Raw genomic sequence first — 14200 nt, 5'->3', positions numbered from 1 at the left:
TATCGCATCAGCCGTGAACTCTACCATGTACTATAGATGATCTGAGCCGCACTGAGCAATCTGGTCGCTCATCCCGTTGCTCACTCCCAACACATAAATAAACCAAGATGTATAGAAAAATGCTCTGTTTCATTAACGGGGTCTCGGTTAACAGAAGGCGGTATTTGTTCATCACTTTCTCCCGCTCGCTTCCTCTCTCAATCGAGAACTGCCTTCTCAGACTCACTATTAGCTGTGTTCACTCCTCTCGTCCTGATATCTCAAGACCGAGCAAGAAGATATTCTTAAATTCCTTGCTATGCTTTAAAATGTCTCCTTCTGATGCGCTTCGTGGGGCCTCCCTATACCCCTTTCAATAACTATAACAGAACCTCCTCTCACACCCCCCGAGCGGGGGATTGTTAAGTCCTTGGGCGGTTGGACAATGATTACGGCTCTAGACCACATGGCTGATCCTTGCAGGAGGAACAACCTGGCAATCAAGATATGCTCGAGAAGCTCAATTGCCCGGGCGGCTTGGCCATTGACAAGTAGGTCCTGTGATTTGAGGTGGTGTGGATCCTGCTCGTCAAGTCTCTTCGCTTCGACTACAACAAGAAAACTGATTAATTATAATAAAAAAAACTATTCCAATATAGATCTAGCATCCCGCTAGTTTCACCACATAAGCCTCTGGAACTTGCCCGGCTCCGGCGACGACTCAAACGCCAGGTACAAAAAAGCAAACTCTGCCACTCGGTTGATAAGAATAGCCTACATTATCTCTAGCAACTTGGGGCCGTTAAAAGCCGAGTCCACGTGGGACATCTCACTCTCTTCTAGCGGCTAACATGGTGGAGTAGATGAACGGTGGAGATGAGATCGTGTATGGCAGGATTAGACTAATATGTATCTCAATCCTCTAGTCAGCCATGGCATTATTTGTGATTCGTGTCTACATCGTCGCTTTGAATAATCATATCTATCATAACGAACTAACTTAGTTACTAACTATCGTGACTAAGTGGGCCATCTGGGTAGGTACCGGGGAAACGTTAGGCGGCCGTTAGCCTGTTTCAGTTGAATCCAGACCACAGCGTGCACTTTCCCCGTTGAACAAAATCTCCGACAGGCCGACCTTCTTTAGCCGGTTAACGGCTACCCCACTTCCCTCACGACAGCAATAATAATAACAACACCCATCATCGTCAGTTGCTAATTGCCAGGTTATGCATTATGATCTGGGGAATTGGGAATAATGTGATGCTGAAGACCACGCTGCTGCAAGCACAGCCACAACCCTGCAAACTCTGCAGCTGAATCTCTTCTCGCGTGGAATGGCGGCGTCGCATTGGCCGCCGCCATCACCTAGGCGAGCCCACCCTGGCTGATTGTGAGACGTAGCGTCCGAGACCGCCTCCTGGAACACACCCCACTGGCCCGGCAGCCTCGAGCGGTAGCCAATGTTATTGGCGCTTGGACACTGCTGATTTAGCTAGGGTCTCAAGTTTAGTTGGTGCGATGCTAGTGGCTCACAAACCACCACTTCTTCAAGAGGTCGGAGACTAACATTTAGTGACGAGGATCAACAGTCCACTGAGCGACAGGTCATGGCCAGGAAGCACCATCAGCTGCGGAGACGGAGAAAGAGGAGGATATGTCGGCCCTACTTATTGCAAAGAGGCCGCTAGATTAATTATCAGGCATGCAACACGTCCACACCCCCTGGGTAGATGATTTCTCCACCTCTTTATTTAGCTTCCAGCACGCCTCGGACGCGGAAATGAAGTTTTAATCTATTCTCACCCTTGTATCAGGCGTTTCCATCCCGGCGGGCCGGCTAACATTACTTTCTGTCTGACACTGCCTTGGGAGGCTCATTATTGTCGTCCGGGCCCGTTTTTCTCTCTTCTCCTCTTTTTTCTCTCTTTCTTCGTTGTCGGACGGATTCTCTTTCTTGCCCCAAGAGCTTGAGGCTCTTTTACATTCCTTCTTGCGTGTGTGTTGTGGTAAGTGACTGGCTCTATATGCTCATCCGGTCTCCACCCAGTCCTGTTTGGAATCTGTTGTTGTTCCCCTCTAACAAGTGCGTCTCCAGACTGCTTTCTTTGAAACATCCCTGGTTTGATACCGGTGATTCGACTATTCGCTCTCTTTCAATCTCCGACACAGACATTGTTGACCTGTGGTAAGCCTGCCTGTTGCCGCCCAGACACAAACTCATCGCCCAATCGCCTGGAGATGTGCTCATCATGCGATTCTAGTCATTCACCCCGGCATTGAATGCCCTTCCATTCCTTTGTGATCATTGTCGCAAATAGCTCAGACCAGTGGTTCTAAGCTTCTTTGTTTCGATTTCATCTCTTCTTCATTCGACTTCGCCAACACGGCCAGATTTCTCTCGTTATCTTTCTCAACTTCATTCCTATTCGATCCACAGAGACGAGCGGTTGAGTTGTGTTTCTATACTGCCTACAGATTTTCATTTCTTTTATACCCATCACCGCCCAAAACCGATTCTATGCAACTCTGACGCCTACATCAAACCCTACGAAGACCTTCTTCAGAACGTCGAAGATTGTCTTTTCGACAAGTGTATAGATGGCTCCTTCGAATCCACCAGAAGGCGCCGGGTCCCCTTCCTCCGCTTCTCCGGTCGTCAACAGGAAAGGGTCCGGGTCCGTCAAGAGAGCAAGGCAGCTGCTGGAGGCCGGTGTGCGCCCAGAACGATCATCGCCGCCTGTCCCGAAACCACCTCCAATTCTCGTTCGGAATGTCAACCAGCAGACGAACTGGCCTGTCCGTGGCTCTAGCCAGCCGCTATATCCGCCGAACCCCCATCCCAGATACATGAACCCTCGCGGTCCTCCACCCCGGGGCCCTCCGCCGCAGCGTCCACTGTATCCAAGCGAAGTTTCCTCTCAGGTTCCTTCGCCATCAGTCTATTCCGCTAGAAGCAGCCAGAACAATGTTCAAAGACCGACCCAACCCTTTTCACACGCTCATCCAAATCAGCCACTGTCTCGCCCAAAGACAAGTGACGGCGTGCCTGCCAGCCCTGCGAGCATCGCAAGTACGACTCCTGGCTCGATCACGACAGATGAACTATTCAGACGCTCGGGTTGCTCATCCACGCCCTCCGTGCCGGATATCCCTCCATTCCCGCCACCACCACCAGAGCCTCAATATGATCCTCGCCAACGGACCGCCGGCCTTGTTCCTCCGTCCAACGCTCGTCGGGGGCAGCGCGCCCGTCGATCGTCCGTGTCTCCAATTCCAGAGGAGAATTTCGACCCCCGTAACACTCTAGGTTCCTTTGCATCGAGCCGGGCTATGCCGTCCAGCTGGGGATCCGGGTTAGCCGAGTCGGAGATTCTAGGCGCTTATCTGGACGTTGAGTCTGATTCTGATGATGATTACGACCATGATAATCACTCGGACCATAATGATGATAATTGCGAGGCTCTGGTAAGGAGTGCAAGTCTTGGGAAGAGAGGGAAGCCGACGATGCGCACCTTCCAAAAGCCCGGCACTACTCCGGACCCAAACGCCGAGACGCAGTCAAATTATACGAAGCAAGATGAAAGTGCTGCCGCTGCTGGAGCCGTTGTGGGAGGTATCATTGCAGGAGTGGCTGCTGATCAACAAACACTCCGACCCCCGACCTCTGAACGTAAGGGCTCGGCCTCTACGGCATCGAGCGATGGTTCGACTAAAGGGGTCGACCCGGAGAAGCCGCCTATTGTGCAGGACGAGAGCGTCTACATCGCGATGAATGAGAAAGAAGAAGACCTGCCCATGGCTGCGCCGACGATGAGTGACATACGACCAGGCGCCCGCAAGCCTCCTCGTCTGGACATGGGTGCCGTGCGCAATGCAGAGGCCCGAGGGAGTCTTTCCAGCTTGACGGACCTGATCCGACGCGCTACCAAGCTCGCATCGAACCTGGACCGTGGGCGAACAGCCAGTCGGACCGATCTTCTAGATGGAGATGGAGATGCCAAGGCTGCACTAGGTGGGTTGTCCTCCGTTGTGAATGTCATCGGCATAGACTAACCAACTCTGCGTCCAGGGCACCGGTACCGCAACTCTGGCTCGCTGTCAGACATCCTCGCCTCGTTCCCTCCTCCTGGACTTGCGACTCCCGACGAGAGTGGCCGTCAATCATGGCCAATCTTCTTTGGACGCTCGAATCTGCGACGCATCGAACCTCTGTCCTCCAATGAGGACGGATCCGGCTCCAACCGTCGCAGGGCGCGGTGCTGTGGGATGCCAAAGTGGCTATTTGTTGTTTTTTGCATGATCGTCTTCATCCTAGTCGTGCTCGCCGTCGTACTCCCCGTGATGCTCGTCGCAGTACCAAACGCGGATTCCAGCAACCATCCCACTTGCGCCGAGAAGGTCCCCTGCCAGAATGGCGGGTTCAGTGTCTCCAGCGGGAACGAATGCTCGTGCGTCTGTTCGAACGGGTACATGGGACCACAATGTACGATCTACAGCGACGGCAGCTGCCTCACGGCGGAAGTCAGCAACAGCTCCATGACGAAGAATGCGACGATGGGCAGTGCGCTCCCGAGCCTGTTCCAGCTGTCCGAAGACAAGTTCGGGATCGAGCTCGACCCCATCACCATCATGGCGCTGTTCAGCATCAAAAATGTCTCGTGCAAGACGGAGAATGAGCTCGTCTCTTTCAGTCAGGTCAATACAGGCAGCAGCAGCAGCAGCAGCAACGCTCGTCGATCCCTCCTGGCGGGGGATGATGAGGATCGTCGTGAGTTTGCCTCGCCCTCTGTCTCGTCCGAGGAGCCTACGACTGTCATGGAGGAGCGTGCCATCGCGACTATGAACGGGATCCTGTACGACGACGAGGGAACGACCAAAGCATCGGAAAGTAAGTACGCCAAGGCTACACCAACGACCAGCACCTCCGCCATTCCGACGGCTACACCCACCGCCCACTCATCGTCGTCGTCCAATTCATCATCCGTCGTCCCCGACGCCGTGGTGGAATTCTCCCAGGTATCCATCCTGTACATCCTGCAGCGAACGGGCTCACTCGACGTGGCGATGGGCGCCGAGTCGCGCATCGAGTCGTACCTGACCCTGACCAGTCCGGGGCAATTGGGGTCGTTGGAGGTGGACTCGTTCTCGCTGGACTTTTCCAAGCAGACGATCCACCGGAGCGGGGAGTAATAGTCTGTCCCTGAGCACCTAGTCTAACCACCTAGTCACTACCATAGTCTCCGTAATCGATCTACATTATTAGTATTCGTCCGGTGCTGCCGAATTTAAGTTAGGGTTGGCCGCCTTCTGTGCAGGGCCGGTGCCAAGACGGCGCCTTCCCTGTTTGGGAGTGTCAATCACGCAACCTCCACGAGGAATTACGTGCTGCTGACTCAGCTCGTATGGTCTTCGGGACCGTGGTTAATGCCTGCGAGGGAGAGAGGGAGTCGTGGAAGAGGAGGAGAAAGATACTGGGATAGGATGGGAATCATAATAAGGCGAGTATAAGAGGTCAATGACTAGGTTGGGGCGACGTATGTATAGTTGCATTGACATCCATCGGGGCTACTAGTCCGTGGTCGTGAAGAATAATGCCGCCCCCTGAAAATCGGGCGGGTTTTAGCCTCCAATGGTTCGTTTAATGGATACGGTTACGAGAGGAAGAGAGCGATCTGGCCTTTCGTCCTGGTTAGGGTTGTAGTCGTACTCCGGCACATCAACTACTGCAGGTACTGGGCCTCATTAAACATTCGCCACCAGCGTGTCTCGCCGACCCTGGAACAGGCGTGAAACGGGGGGCCTCTCTTGCCTCCCCCTGGCCAGCCATCGCCAGCCATCGCCGGCCAAGACTCCGCCGGGTCCACAGTTGACGACGATTGTTGCCGCGCACGTCGTTACGGCCCCGGGGAGCCTTGTGCTTGATCAGGAAGGGCTCGGCACTCAACTCCACCCAACCTTTTCTCTTTTCCTGCTCTGCTGTCCTTTTTTTCTTCCCCTCGTGTTGTACATTACTCTCCCACTCCCTCTCCCGAAAAGTATTTTTTTTCACTTCTCTATATACCATCATCGCAATGGCCAACACTCCCCACGGTGGTGTCCTCAAGGACCTTCTCGCCCGCGATGCTCCCCGCCACGACCAGCTCGCCGCCGAGGCCGAGACCCTCCCCGCGGTCGTCCTGACCGAGCGTCAGCTGTGCGATCTCGAGCTGATCATGAACGGTGGCTTCTCGCCGCTGGAGGGTAAGTCAATGGGCCCATCCCCGACACACACCAGAGGACGCAAATTAACTCCAGTCGCTCAGGCTTCATGAACCAGGCCGACTATGACCGGTATGTGTCGCAACAGGATGCGAAAGATGGTGCCATTGGAATGAAGAAGAGGAAGCGGAAACTGACTCGAGCCACAGCGTCTGCCAGGACTGCCGCCTTGTCGACGGCAACGTCTTCTCCATGCCCATCACCCTTGACGTCAGCCAGCAGACCATCGACGAGAGCAAGCTCAAGGCTGGCACTCGCATCACTCTGCGCGACTTCCGTGATGACCGCAACCTGGCCATCCTGACCATTGACGACATCTACCGCCCGGACAAGTAAGTTGAGATCTTTTTTTCCCCGCCGCCCCGGAGAATTTTTTTTTTTCCCCTTCGCGAACCTGTCGATCCTTAACCCTTTTTTTTTTTTTTGGCTCTTACGCCCCTGCGAAATGCCATGCGACCTTGTCTCACTGGAGGCGTGTTTGGTGGCGCACTATGGTTTCTCCTATCTTTTTTTGCCCCGGCGTTACTTTTGGTGGGTCTGGCTGACGCGGAATTTTTCCCCCTGATTTTAGGGAGCAGGAAGGTCAGCTCGTCTTCGGCGGTGACCCCGAGCACCCGGCCATCAAGTTCCTGAACGAGTCCGTCTCCGAGTTCTACGTTGGTGGCAAGATCGAGGCTGTCAACAAGCTGAACCACTACGACTATGTCGCTCTGCGCTGTATGTGCCCTCTCCCCTTTTTTCCAATTCGTTTCTGCCCTTGCTAATGCACCCCCGACAGACACCCCCGCGGAGCTGCGCATCCACTTCGACAAGCTGGGCTGGTCCCGCGTCGTCGCTTTCCAGACCCGTAACCCGATGCACCGCGCTCACCGTGAGCTGACTGTCCGCGCCGCCCGCTCGCGCCAGGCCAACGTTCTGATCCACCCCGTCGTCGGTCTCACCAAGCCCGGTGACATTGACCACTTCACCCGTGTGCGCGCCTACGAGGCTCTGCTGCCCCGCTACCCCAACGGCATGGCCGTCCTGGGTCTGCTGGGTCTGGCCATGCGTATGGGTGGTCCCCGCGAGGCCATCTGGCACGCCATCATCCGCAAGAACCACGGTGCCACCCACTTCATCGTTGGTCGCGACCACGCCGGTCCCGGTTCGAACTCCGCCGGTAAGGACTTCTACGGTCCCTACGACGCTCAGCACGCCGTCGAGAAGTACAAGGACGAGCTGGGCATCGAGGTCGTCGAGTTCCAGATGGTCACCTACCTGCCCGACACCGACGAGTACCGCCCCGTCGACCAGGTCCCCCAGGGCGTCAAGACCCTGAACATCTCCGGCACCGAGCTCCGCCGCCGCCTGCGCTCCGGCGCCCACATCCCCGAGTGGTTCTCCTACCCGGAGGTGGTCAAGATCCTGCGCGAGTCCAACCCCCCGCGCGCCACCCAGGGCTTCACGATCTTCCTGACCGGCTACATGAACTCGGGCAAGGACGCCATTGCTCGCGCTCTGCAGGTGACCCTGAACCAGCAAGGCGGCCGCTCCGTCTCGCTGCTGCTGGGCGATACCGTGCGCCACGAGCTGTCGTCTGAGCTGGGCTTCACGCGCGAGGACCGCCACACCAACATCCAGCGCATTGCCTTCGTGGCCTCTGAGCTGACCCGCTCCGGCGCGGCCGTGATCGCTGCCCCGATCGCTCCCTACGAGCACTCGCGGAAGTACGCCCGCGATGCCGTCGAGAAGGCCGGCACCTTCTTCCTCGTCCACGTCGCCACCCCGCTCGAGCACTGCGAGCGCACCGACAAGCGCGGCATCTACGCCAGCGCCCGCCGTGGCGAGATCAAGGGCTTCACTGGTGTCGATGACCCCTACGAGACCCCTCAGAAGGTCGAGCTCACCGTCGACCCCTCCCAGCAGACCGTGCGCAGCATCGTTCATGAGATCATCCTCATGCTCGAGAGCTCGGGCTACTTTGAGCGCGTGTCTCAGTAGATTTGGAATATTCGCTTGCTTTGTTTGATTGGGGCCATCTTCGGATCGAGATGTGTTTGTACTAGGATGTGTGTTTTTTAATTGCGGTTTTTCTTTGGATTCCCCTGAATTAGATCCTTGGCAATAGACTTGTTGGCCATTGACTGGTTTGCAATTATAAATTCTAGACTTTGAACGTAGTGGCCTCGCTGTCTTACTGCCCTGGGCAAAGTTGACGAGTGGTGGTCCGATCAGAACGACCATCAAGGCAAGGTGTTTGAACGGATCGTGGTGGCCTTTGCTATCGAAGATATAATTGAACAGACTGTCGTAAACATCTTGGGAGTTACATGAAGCTTGACTTGCCTACTCTCTCCTATCTATGGCAGAGTCGGCCACGTGACCTACCACTTTAATCTTCATCGCATTTTGGTCCACCACTTCAACCACACCACACGCCCACCATGCTACCCCCAAGGAGCGCCATCGGTCGAATACCGCATCACATTCGGCCGGTGCATCCCCCTCGGATCCCCGGTCCACATATACACCTGCGCCTATTCACAAATCGCACCCGGCTTCTTCTTCTCTCCCCCGTGCCAGGCCGTCCTCAACTTCCCTTCCTCTCACCACTAGCACCGACACGCCCTCTCCCCCCTCTATCCATCCACCTACGTCAGCACTTTGCCCGACTCATTTCCACCGAAAGCCGCAACAACTATAAACGCCGACTGGCCCGCGGCCTGAAGATCGGCCTCAGCTTCTATGCCATCCTGGTTTTGTTCCAAGTGATCAAGGTTGGCATGTACCAGGAAGAAATCGAGCATAAGTGGCCCACGCCTCCAGAATGGACCTGGAAATCGCGCTGGTGTTTGCGCTCTGCACAAGCATTCCAGCACCCCGAACAAATCGGCAAGCTGATGACCAATTGGCCCATGGTTACCGGGTTCTTGCGCGAGCTGCTGGAGCGTCTGGAGAATGTGGAGGGCGAAGGCAAGGGCATTGTCGAACAGGATGAGGGTGGGTTCTTCGTCGAGGGCGTCGGTAGCACGGGGTTCGATATCTCGGCCAAAAGTGAGCCCTGGCGGAGAGGGTACTTTCAGGCTCTTCTGGGCGCAGCGAAGGCTGCGGAGAACCTGGAGGGTTGGTTGACGGATCGCAAGCAGAAGATCTCTGCGCCGGCCGAGTATGTGGTCGGTCCGTCGAACCCGCGCCCCAAGCCTATGCCTACTGGGCAGAAGAAGGTGCCGCAGGAAGAGAACTGTGAGGCCGCGTCGCCCTCGCCGGAGACGTTTTATATGAAGATCTTGACGACACGGGGGTTTGATACGGGACAAAAACTGGAGGCCGCACTGGCTTATGCCGACTGGCTTGATTACAAGGGACTGGGCCGTACGGCAGGTGACATGTACACCTGGGCCTTGGATATCGCTGTTGAGGGACTACCTGGTGATGCCAGCAGGGTAGTAGATCCCAAGACGGGAGTACTCAAAAACACTGGCTCTAACTTGCCATCTGAAAACATCCTGCGCGTGTCTACAGCACTCGCTGTCCACAATGCTCGCGTGGGCGATCTCCCCACGGCTTTATCCCTCTTCACATCAGTCCTGAAGGCTCGTCGGAATCTTCCCCTCTCGCCGGAATCCACGCGGACACCTGTCCTCCACCCTCTCTCCAACAGATCAAACGACATCTTCGCCTCATTCTTCAACTCCATCAAAACCATGCTCGTCCCCGTGGACTACCCAGCCGCCCCTCCATCCGGCGATGACCCTCCCCTCCGCACATCCGCCTCTGTCTGTGAGGAAGCAGGATTAATGACCTATATTGGCGAGATCCTCTACGCGTCCTCGTCACACGATACCGGTCTCGCCTGGACCCGCGACGCAGTGGAGATGGCCGAATCAACAATCCTCAACCTACGCAGCTCCGAGACTGACCGCGACGCTCGCGCTCGCTGCGCGCAATGTCTCAAAGTCGGTCTCGAAAACTGGAAAAGTATGGTGTCGGCGCTGGTTTCTCGCGCCAAGAAAGACGAACAAAAAAGCATCGCCAAGGCCCAGGGCGCATGGTTCGGCGGCGAGAAGAGCGTGCAGACCAAGTCTCTTGAACGAAGGAGGTGGGAGGCCGAGAAGACCCTCCTGGAAGACCGAATCAAGCGGCTTTTCCCCCTGATTGAAGGCGAGTCAGATCTCGATACCTTCGCCCCGAATAGCTCGCTGTTTGTGTAATTCCCTCACGCAAGGCTGGCAGAGTCGGGAGATAGATCTCAGTGGATATTCAGTCTCGGCTCGACGTATCGGTCTTAATCGGCACCGTGTGTACAGTACATATCCGCTCGCCCCGGCCCTTTGATCCACCGGGGCGCACTGCATTTTCTTATGATAACTTCGTACAATAACTATGCAGATCTCCAACAATGGCTTGTAAACCTCTTGCCCTTACTTGTATTGCTTTGATTCCTTCATTTAACCGCGACATAATTCCTGGCCAGACCACAGCTGTGTAAATGCGTCCGTTCTGCTGAAACATCGCCGTGTCTTGTCCTTGTCCTTGTCCTTGTCCTTGTCCTTGTCCTTGTCCTTGTCCTTGTCCTTGTCCTTGTCCTTGTCCTTGTCCTTGTCTTTGTCCTACTCCTAGGTCTTTGTCGGACCCTTAAGTGACTAACTAGATGTAGTGCTTACTTGAGAATACGATTGATGCCGTGTAAGCATGTTAAACCCGCTCTCTCGTTGGGGATATCGGGGTTCGTAATTCCACATCTCGACATCCATGACACATATATTTCCAAAACTGCTGGATATGTACACCCCAGATAACTACAAAGTCAACCACGAATAAACAAACAAGATGCCCGCCCTTGGAGACCATCCGCGCGTACGAATGGATGAACTGGCTCTCGGGTACCCTGCACGCGCAGGGCTGGGGGTTTTTTCTCCGCCCGCAGCGCTTTCTCGAGAATGAATCTTTGGGGGCTGCGAGGGAGGCGTTGAAGGGGAAGGGGCGGGATATTATCAAGGACTGTTATGCCACTATTGAGTCGAGACTGGAAGATGGCCAGGCCCACGCGGTGGGCACGGCGTTCACGGCGGTGGATGCTTATCTGTTTGTTTTCTTCCAATGGGGATCCAGGGCGCAGATGGATATGGAGACTTTGTATCCGAGATATGCCGCTTTGGTGGGGACAATGAGGGAGAGGGAGGCGGTTAAGGAGGTTCTTGCTGCCGAGGGATTTTAGGAGGTCCAATAGGTTTACTGGTTAATGTAGGAAGTAAAAGGTTAGCGCTGCGTAGCTGGCTAGCTGGATAGTAGCACCTAGTGAGAATGACTTCATCTATAGATAGCTGATGGCTTTTAGGATCGTCAATTGATAACCCTGAACGAGTAATTGAGGCTTCGAAGGAGTCCTAGGAAGGGGCGGGTAAGCAGGGGTCTCTATTGTAGCTTGATCAAAGTACCTAGCGTGATAACTTTACCTAAAGATAGTTGGGGGCTTTAAATGAGTGAATGGGTCCACTGGTTAGGGTTTGGAAGGAAGAGTGTTGTGTAAGTGGCAGTTTAGCATTTGTCACAGCTTGATGCTGCAAAGACGCAGTGAAATGATTTCACTTGTCTACAATTGCCTGACGCGATATCTACTGAAGATAGGTAGACCGCAAAATGGCTTTGGCTACAACTCCACTAAGCACAAAATTTTATATCCATGGCCAACAATGATTAACCAGTCCTCCAGATTGAACTAGTTCCATAGTTAATCTAACATCTAATAATAATGCTTACTAGCCCTGATGTTAACCAGAATATAGATGATGGTAATGACGTGGATCCTGCCTCCCGCCCTTGCATTTTCCCGAATGTACCTAGCTCCAAGATTTTTTAATGGCCAGCATGGGGGCCAGGTACACCCCGGTCCTACTTGAAACAATTCGCCGTACTAAATAGGAAGCAAAAGAAATATATTTGATTGGCGAACAAAGGTGCTTCCCCAGAGGGGCGGGCCGGATCTGCTTCTCACAGCGGTGAAACAACCGAGGCACTGAGCATACGCAAACTTTTGCTACTGGTGAATCTCTATCTAACACTTTGCTTGGAGACTCTAGGGGTGGATTCCATCATGAACGCCATATGGGGCGGGCTGATCTCTTTCCTCCTACAGTATGCACTTAGCAGCGAGTTGAGTTATGTGCATAGCACATTATTATCGCAATGGGTTCGACTTTGTCAAGCACAGATCTTCAACCAACGCTAACACACCCCTTACTACGGAGCCGCTGTATTCCGAATCCTCTTGGTTTTTGCGAGTGACTCTTGCTTAGGATGGGCACGTGTAAGCTTCTTTCTCACTAGTTCAATCATCTGCGCCCAGAACCCTAGAGGAACAATTGTGATCTTCACGAACTCTTACATGAAGGGTAATAAAGGAACTACACTAGGACTAACCAGGATGACGATTCCTATACGAATTTTAGTTCCTCATCTGAAGGGACCCACTCATTAGGGCCATGTGTGACAGAGAGAGCTAACTAGCAGATCGGATGCACATAACGGGTAATTCCTTTTATGGAGACGGCATCCAGATTGCTTCTTTAGGCATAGACCACTACTTCTTTCCCCACACCTCTCTCCCAAATGCCTCTCTTAATTAAAACGGTTGTGCTGTGATTGGTTGGAATTACTTGAAGTAGGGCATGGGGCAGCAGGCAATAAGCACCAAGCGCCAAATCACCGGCAATAAAATCTCTCCGTATACTGTAAATGGGGCTAGACGTAACCCGACTGCACGACAGAAATGCATGGTCATGAGACCGCGAATTACGTGACTAATTGTCACAGCTAACTAGTTACTTGTAGCGACGTAACAAGTGAATCTTTCCAAGATGTAAGAAAAATGATCGATCTCCACGTTCTAAGAAGCGCACGACCGTGGTTTGTTAGCTCCCTGATCGTCAGCTGGGGTGACTCGGTCCAAGCCGTCAACGTGGTCCAGGGCGCTGCAAGTGGAAAGAGCAAGGGGAGCGACGCTAACATGAGCCTCAGGATGCGCTTTCACGGACTAGCGAATCATAACGGAGTTAGGGCGCGGTCCGTGCTGGGTCAGAAATCAAGTGGGACCGGTTCGCCAAAGAAAACTGGCCCAACACTAGTCAGACAGGGTATGATCTGCTGCAAATCGGGTACCGGTGAGTTGGGTGAGTTGTTAGGCGAGCGGGCTATCAGGGGACTGAATGTTTTTGTGTTCTAGGGTTGTTACGGGCAGCAGAAGACCGGAGAGAACAGAGAGAGATATCGTAGAATTAGAATAGGGCGTGCCTGTATACCTGCGACAGATAGGAAGTAGGGGTGGGTCGGGCAAATTTCTAGCGTTCACACTTAAAATAGAGCGTGGGGGCTGTTGGCCAAACAAGCGATCGGATGGACGGGTGGGACTGCAATTTGCATTAGGAATTTTTGATTTCGTCGGTGGCTGGAAATGGATTGGCGCTCTATTTTCTCTCGTCATCGGCTTTGCAGGATAAGAGCTGTGCCGCAAGTCTATGTTTAGCTCCGGCCCGACGTTTAACGCTAAATGCTGAGTATGATTTCCGGCTAGGGGGGGCGGACTGCTCAACGGATCCCTTCTTGGCTGGCCAACAAAGGAATAACGTATGTGTTTGGGATGTGCATTGAGTGGAATCCTTCTGGTCGGGCGGTCCACTCATCCTGAGAGGTATACGTGGTGCAGATACTGTGAGTAGATACTGTGTGTAGACGCTACAACTCGAAGAAAACAAAGCATATTTGAAACAATGATGACGGTCGAAAGGTTAGCCGGCTATTCTTGGAAACCATGAGTTTGATACTCGTTAGCTTGATTTTCTTATTGCAATTAGAGTGCTCTCTTGTTTCTAACGACTCAACTAGCTACATACTTGCAGTGACCTAAATTAGGCCACACTGGTGTTTCATGATCCCTGCTAACCCTATGTGCTCAATCCTGATCCACCGATCCCGACAGCACGGT

General features: G+C 53.8%; 3 protein-coding genes across 3 annotated transcripts; all 3 read left to right on the top strand.

The window, feature by feature from the left end:
* Window positions 1-2829: 2829 nt before the first annotated feature.
* On the top strand, window positions 2830-5172 carry PFLUO_LOCUS707 (uncharacterized protein; the record flags this gene model as incomplete). The annotated part of the gene is made up of 2 exons (XM_073784711.1): window positions 2830-3994; window positions 4052-5172. 2 exons carry the CDS (start codon window positions 2830-2832, stop codon window positions 5170-5172), a joined length of 2286 nt encoding a protein of 761 aa, XP_073634803.1.
* An 881-nt stretch (window positions 5173-6053) lies between these two features.
* On the top strand, window positions 6054-8220 carry PFLUO_LOCUS706 (Sulfate adenylyltransferase; the record flags this gene model as incomplete). The annotated part of the gene is made up of 4 exons (XM_073784700.1): window positions 6054-6222; window positions 6362-6572; window positions 6812-6957; window positions 7019-8220. The coding sequence occupies 4 exons, from the start codon at window positions 6054-6056 to the stop codon at window positions 8218-8220; spliced, it is 1728 nt and encodes a 575-aa protein (XP_073634802.1).
* A 443-nt stretch (window positions 8221-8663) lies between these two features.
* Window positions 8664-10430, top strand: PFLUO_LOCUS705 (uncharacterized protein; the record flags this gene model as incomplete). Its single annotated transcript, XM_073784689.1, has 1 exon — window positions 8664-10430. One exon carries the CDS (start codon window positions 8664-8666, stop codon window positions 10428-10430), a length of 1767 nt encoding a protein of 588 aa, XP_073634801.1.
* Between the last annotated feature and the right edge of the window lie 3770 nt (window positions 10431-14200).

This window comes from Penicillium psychrofluorescens (genome assembly GCF_964197705.1).
Source record: "Penicillium psychrofluorescens genome assembly, chromosome: 1".
Classification (NCBI taxonomy): Eukaryota; Fungi; Ascomycota; class Eurotiomycetes; order Eurotiales; family Aspergillaceae; genus Penicillium; species Penicillium psychrofluorescens.
This window is presented reverse-complemented; position numbering and strand designations above follow the sequence as displayed.